Consider the following 7,538-nt stretch of genomic DNA (forward strand, 5'->3'; position numbering starts at 1 on the left):
TATTTCTCCCACATTCCTGTTGAAACTCCCAATTATGTAAACATTAGTTTCATTTGTTTAGACTAAAATGAGTTATTCATGCCCTTTAAGACCACGACCAAGTCTTCAAACAGCTTCCAAGCTACAGGGTGGGTGAAATATAGCAGGCTATTTGCCATCACACCTTCCAGGCACCCTGACTGAGTAAGGTTTTCATTTGGCATTGCACATGGCTCTCCACATAGTATTAGCAATGCTTTTTCTATTATACTCATTTGCTATTTAGCCCTATACTTTCTTAGCAGGAGGCTGATCTTCTCCTCACCTTACAAGCGGGAGGAGACACACACACTTCAAGTACTTTTCACAAGGTCACTGAAGATTAGAGAAAGACTGGAAGCTGAGCTCATGCTTAATTCTCTGAGTCATAACCACCCCACCCCCAACCCCCACCTCCGCTACTCTGCAGGAGGCCCCGGCTGAGAGCCTCAGTAGAACATGGCCCTATGGCCGTGCCTTGAGAACTACTTTTCTATTTGTGCTCTTGGACAGGTAATGCAGTTACTGTATTTTTAAAAGTGTTTTTAAACTAAAGAAAAGCAGTCTCTTCCCTCTTGCGGCCATCGTAGGAGCGCCAGCGGTCAAAATGAAGTTCAATCCCTTTGTGACTTCTGACCGGAGCAAGAACCGTAAAAGGCATTTCAATGCACCTTCCCACATTCGAAGGAAGATTATGTCGTCACCTCTTTCCAAAGAGCTGAGACAGAAGTACAATGTTCGGTCCATGCCCATCCGAAAGGACGACGAAGTTCAGGTTGTTCGAGGACATTACAAAGGACAGCAGATTGGCAAAGTAGTCCAGGTTTACAGGAAGAAATATGTCATCTACATTGAACAAGTGCAGCGGGAGAAAGCTAACGGCACAACTGTGCACGTGGGCATTCACCCCAGCAAGGTGGTCATCACTAGACTAAAGCTGGACAAAGACCGCAAAAAGATCCTCGAACGGAAAGCCAAATCTCGCCAAGTAGGAAAGGAAAAGGGAAAATACAAGGAAGAAACACTTGAGAAGATGCAGGAATAAAGTAATCTTATACACAGCTTTCATTAAAAACTTAAAACGGAAAAAAAAAAGAAAGAAAAAAAAAAGAAAAGCAGAACCAGGAGCACAATTCTTTGACAGGATGTTTATTTGGTAGTACAATGCCTGGATTCTAATTAAAAGATGAGACAGAGGGCCGAAGACTAGGACTACAGGTTTTATTAGAGAAGGACGATGCCAGGCTGCCTTGCAAAGGAAGAGAGCACGTGTGCAGGGGTGAAAGCGCCTTTTGAGGGGAGGAATGGGAAGGGATGGGGCTTAGGGTATTTGGCAGGTACTGATTGGTGGTTCATATAAGGTGCCTGGTTAGGTGCTCAGGAATGTCCCGGCTGCAGGTGCAGTTTACGTCATATCATCCATCAATTGGGGGAAGAGGGGATCTGTCATTCCAGGCTTTTGGCAATATTTTTAAAAAATTGAGAGTCCAGGCAAGGCCCCTCTGTCTCATCTTTCACTAACTACTCTGTCCTTGTTTTGTAAGATATTGGAGACACAGTGCTTTGTTAGGAAGTTTCTAATACATCAGCGTAAATGTATTTTCATGGAGAAGTTGATTTGCTGAATCCTCCCATGGAGAGCTTTAGCCATGATGGAACAGAGCAGGGAACGGTTAGCAGAAGGATGGTTATATGGGGACACTCAATTTGTAGCTATATGTGCACATCCATCTGCCCATTCGTGAATTATTCAACCAACATGAAACAGCACTGTGTGGCTTTTTAAAAAATAGTGAAATTTAAATGAGCTCAATTCCCTGAAAGAACTAAAAAAAGGAAACTACATCAGCACCTCCAACACAGGCAAAGCTGGCCAAAGGCTGGATTTATCATCACCAGCTCTGGAGGCTTAAAAAAAAAAAAAAAAAAAAAAAAAAAAAAAACCCCAAAAACCAACCAAACAAAAAACAACTGAAGGTAATTAGTTTTCAAAGAAAAAAGAATTTTGTTTTAAGAAAGGAAGTGAGGACCCTGTCAGCAGGTGTCAGCTAGAACAAACCATAAATTACCCTGGCCTCGCAGCACTGAGCTTTCTAATGGGGGTTTGGAGGTGGGGAGAGCATCCTAGGACACAGCCTTAAGCACTAGAACTCACGCTGGTTTGGTGGATCTCAGCGCAGGATTCGGATGTGGTGATGATGTGCTCACGCCACTGCGGACTGATCCCCTTGGTTACTAATAGCCTACCATTACAGGACAAGGTGCTTATGTTGTCCCCTATTTCTCCCTTGGCACCACCTATAATCCCGTCAGCTTGCACAACTTCAAACCTTCGGTTCCCCTCCCTTGATCTTCGCTGCCCCCTCTGTCTGTGTCCTGCCCTCTCCCTGCTTGCCTCTCTGATGACCTATCACTGCCTGTTGCTCTACGGGAGGCCAAGCTTCTCTCTGGTTTTTCCCATAGAAGAGACTCTCTATCTAGGCTCCTTTCTTTCCCTCTCCATCGTTTCCTCTGTGTCTGCATGTCCTCTCCAATTCTCTCTTTTTCTTTTAAAAAATTTTATTTTATTGCAGTAAGAACACTTACCAGATTTACCCTCTTAACAAAAGGTTGAGTATACAATAAAGTATTGTTAACCAAAGATACAGGGTGCACAGCTGATCTCTAGAACTTACTATACATCGTGATTAACTGAAACGCTATGCTCATTGATCAGTAACTCCCACCCCGCCCTTGCCCCCAGCTCCTGACAACCACCATGACATCCTCTGGTTCCATGAATTGGACTATTTTAGATGCCTCATATAAGTAAAAGCATGCCTATTTGTCTTTCTATGACTGGCTTATTTCACTTAAGCATAATGTCTTCAGAGTTCATCATGTTGTTACATAATGCAGAATCCCCTTTGAAAGGCTAAGGAATATTCCAATTGTCTATATACTGTTGGTGCCCATTCATCTTTCCTTGGACATTTTAATTGTTTCCAGATCTTGACTATTGTGAATAGTGGCAGGATGAACATGGCCCCTCTCAGTAGATTCGTTGAAGGAGGTTATTGATTCTGGATCTGGGCAATGAAATCCAGGACATACTTTTTGATAACATATTCTCAAGAAGAAAATTTTACCCAAGATTTATGATTTGAGTAGATTTCAAATATTTTTGTTTCCGCTACTGAAGTACTTGCACCAGTAGCAACAATTGCAGCATAATCATTGCTTATTTAGCCTTGTACCCTGAAGACATCATGTGTATAGGAAGTATGTACCTAAAGTTCTCTCATGACATCCACTGTCCTGACGTTTGATGGGCAAGGACAAAACACATTACAGGTTTCTCATTTTCTCTATCTCGGCCATCATATTCTGAATTTGTCCTAATATATTTTTCTTAAAAAGACTCAGGGTCCAAATTGAAATTAAATAACTAAAAAAACAATACATTCTTAAAGGCTATATTCTTCATTATGAATTTTATTATTTGGTATCAAAGCTAGGACAATGACCGAGAGAAAGGCATTTGCTTTTTAAGACTTCACAAAGGCTTTTGAATACTTTTGTTTCTGTGTGAATGCATGACACAGAAGTTTCTTAAAATAATTCCTATGCTACTACACCATTGCTATGCTACTACACTATTCTACTTTAGTTATTTCAAACAATGCTGAGATGCGCTTAACCTTGCTCGCTGGTTCCCATTCTGACTAGTGTTTTGAGTCCTGGTGTGTCACACTCTTCCAGTGCCTCTTCAGCCCCCAGAGGCTGGGGGGGAGACATGCACTTTCCCCGGCTCCACGGAGCAGCTCAGGTATGGGCCCTGGACAAGGCTGGTGAAGGATGAAGGCCTCCGCCTCCTCCTTTATCACATGTGATAGGCTGCTGGAGGAATCACGTGGTCCCTGTGAGCAGATGGGGTGCTACAGGAGCAGGGTCACCTCATCCCCACACTGTTCGGACACCGACTCACTGTTCTACCAGTCACAGCCAATAAAGTATCTGATAAAAGGCATTGCGAAAATTTATTCAAATCTGAAATGTATTATTTACATTAATATCTTTATCCTGAAATAATTTTCTTTGAAGGAAAGTAAATAATAGATTTGTTCCTCATTGCTTTGTTTAAATCTTTCTGACTATGCTAATGACTCCAGAGAGAGGCAAGCATCGAGAGGGGAGCAAGGAAAGTTAGTACTGGCTCACTCCCTTTCCATGGGAAGCATCACGCAAGAGTACCTGCCACTGTGCCAGTAAACCTGGCCTCTCACCTCAAAAATTATTTTCAAATACTACACAAACCTTTCTAGAATAATCTCAATTTTAAAAATTAGAATGGCATATTTCTTTAGAGTCACACAAAAAACAATCCAAACAGTATCTACCATTAGCCGTTTCACAGACTCAATGACAGTTTCATAAAGTGTGACATTTAACTGCCCAAAGTATGGACAACACCATCTTACAAGATTAAGAAAATCCAAGTTCAATCACAAGTACACATCTGTTGATGGGAAGCTTATGAAGATAATAATTTTGTGGGGCTTTTTGTTTGTTTTCCCTGCTACTTTTGCTTGCTTCCTATTTTGTTTGCCTCTGGAAGAAGCAGGAATCTGTCTTTCCCCCACATCTCGATCTCTGTGACAAACAAGGATTTAGGCCCAGAAGACCTGTGGCTTCCTTTACTCTCAGCACAGAATTTAAAAATTGTTAAATGTCAGCTTTATGGATGTGGTGGATGAGGAATGGAGGTCTGTGGGGTTGGGGTTGGGTTTAGGGTGTGCAAGGTGCCTTGAACTGAGCTCTCTCTGACCAGGAAAGTAGTTGGGGGTCTGATGGAGGAACAGGGACCCTCCCCACCTGGGCAGGTGGCATTGTGTGGTGGGAGAACAGGCAAAGAACATTCTAGAGAAGTTTGAGCCCTTGAATAACCCAGTGGAATTGGGGAAAGGAAATTTAGTAAAGAGTGATTACATTACAGCAAGATGGAAAACGGGAAGTATTATATTTTATTTAAAGAGTGAAAGAAAATAATGCATTTTTCATCCTGAAGTAAAACACTTACCTGGTGGTGGTGGTGGTGGTGGTATGTGTGTGTATATTTTCTTCCAAATTACTAGTATACGGAGTTTATAAACTAAAAGTCCAATTCTAATACTGTAACTCAATAGTTTGAAACTATAAACATATTTACCCATAGAAACAATATTGAGCACAAAAAGTAGATCATCAGAATGGCCTTCAAAGATTTAATTTAACCTAAAATTAAAATTATTTAACCTAAAAAGTTGTATATAAACAATGGAAAATATTACTATAATATGCTAAATAAAAAAGGGAAAATTTGGAGCCAATTTTTTTCTTTTTCTTCATTGAGAATGCTGGCACTTGAGGAAAAGTAGATAAGTAGGAGTTGGATTTGTTTTGTCTAATTTACTTAGGAAAGCAGTGGACAGCTTCAGATTAGATGGTTTGCAGCACTTGTCATCTGAAGGTGACATTGACCCAGTGCTGCTTGGTCTACGTAAGGAAGGCCATGGAAACGTCATCTGTGGGGAGTATGATGGAGCACTGATCTCAGAGGCAGGAGGCAGTGGTCGTCCGGCGTCAGGTAGAAGGATTTAATGTGTGCTCCTCTTGGGAACTTTGTATGACCTTCTTTCCTCACATGAGCTGGGATGCCGCATACGGTTTGACCATCAGAGTTTGCACACAGTGCTGAACTTTCATCTTGTTAAGTTTTCAGCAAAGACAGAGTGGTGTGTGCTTCGAGGTACCAGGCAAGTCCCCTGACAAAAAAAAAAAAAAAAAAAAAAAAAAAAACACCACAAAAATAATCCATCCTCACCATCTCCACAGAGTATAAGAGATACAAGTATTAATGTCTTTGGATCAAGGCCCATGGCAAAATGCATATAATTTCTGGGAAAGCAATTCCTTTCCTAAGAATATGAATTATCTTACTTTCACATAGGATGGAAACCAGAAAACATGCATATGTTCGATAACCATATACCAATGATGAATGTGTTATCGTGGGAGAATTTTCTTCTCAATAGTTAAAAATAGTATAAAACTACCAATTACACTTTGTGCACACATATTTTCCCATCTACATAAGATTAAAATGGTGAGGATATTCCATAATAGCACCACCACTTGCCCTAGCAATTTGGCTCAGTGGATAGAGCATTGGCCTGTGGACGGAAGGGTCCCAGGTTCAATTCCAATCAAAGGCACATTCCTGGGTTGCTGGCTCGATCCCCATTAGGGGGCATGCAGGAAGTATCCCATCCATGATTCTCTCTCATCATTGATGTGTCTATCTCTCCCTCTCCCTTCCTTTCTGAAATCAATAAAAATATATTTTTTAAAATAGTACCACCCACTGAAAATCACCTTCCTCAGTGAGAGACACAGGTTCTGATGATCCAAGGTTGGGTTTTAAGACTTTTTCCACAATCCAGCTTTTAAACTTCACCCTCTCAGACTTCTGTGCATATGAAATACCTACCTGATGCAAACAGAAATTAAGAACTAACAAGATAATACTCATTAATTCTATAAATATTTACGATGTACCTACTAAGTGTTTGAGGTGCTGGGGAACCACCGTGTATAAAGTTCTGTCCTCATGAAGCTTACTCTCAAGTGGGGGACCCAGGAAATAGTAAGCAAATAGACAGATAAGAAGTGATACATCAGGCAGGATAGGTACACTAAAATAGAGCAGCATAAGGAAATAGAGTGATGAGGGTAGGATGTTATGAGCAGTTGGGTGGTCAGGGAAGACCTTTTTTGAGAAATGGTATTAGAGAGGAGACTTGGTAAAAGTGAGGGCAGAAGCCATGCACAGCTCTGGAAGAAATCATTGCCAGGTAAAGAGAACAGCAAATGATAAGACAGAGGCAGGGATGAGTTGCTCTTTTGAATAGCACCAAAGCCAGTGTGGCTAGAGTGGCCCAAACCAGGGAGAGGGATTGGAGGTGGTGACAATTCTCGGTGCAATGGGATGGAGTCAGCCTCTTTCTCTGCACCAGGACAGTCATTTGCACGTAATTATTCTCACTTGCCCAGCAGTTCACCTCCTCCCAACTGTGGAGAGAGAGGTTAGTTACCCATTCCCAAAACTGTGCCTCCCCCACTTGGACCAGGCATGGCACCCTTAGATCCTAAGCCTTGGATCCCTTCCAAGAACCTGATTTCTTTTCAGCAGGCATCTGAAGAAGCCTGGTTATTAAGTGAAACTTCCCTTTTACCTACTAATTGGAGGGTTATTTAGCAGCTGGGAGCCAGAAGAAAAATGGTGAGTCAGGCTTTGAATTCAAGTTCTTAGAACCTAAAATGCCCTAATTGAATGGATTATGGAATTCAGGAAAGAATAAGATAAAAACGATGACTTCTGGTACACGACACTCTGATGTTTCCCACAAGTTTAGCACAATTAGTTCTAGAGGCAAAACTGTGAAAAGGATTGCAGTAGGTTATACTAGTCCCTACTACTGACCTCACAGGAGGTAGCCCAA

General features: G+C 41.6%; 1 protein-coding gene across 1 annotated transcript; it reads left to right on the forward strand.

Moving 5' to 3' along the window:
• Nucleotides 1-577: 577 nt before the first annotated feature.
• LOC311626241 (large ribosomal subunit protein uL24-like) lies at nt 578-1,114 on the forward strand. Its single transcript, XM_084891310.1, has one exon. It carries the CDS (start codon nt 626-628, stop codon nt 1,061-1,063), a length of 438 nt encoding a protein of 145 aa, XP_084747436.1. The 5' UTR covers nt 578-625; the 3' UTR covers nt 1,064-1,114.
• The last annotated feature ends 6,424 nt before the right edge of the window (nt 1,115-7,538 follow it).

Source organism: Pipistrellus hanaki, assembly GCF_964339955.1.
Source record: "Pipistrellus hanaki genome assembly, chromosome: 7".
Taxonomy (NCBI): Eukaryota; Metazoa; Chordata; class Mammalia; order Chiroptera; family Vespertilionidae; genus Pipistrellus; species Pipistrellus hanaki.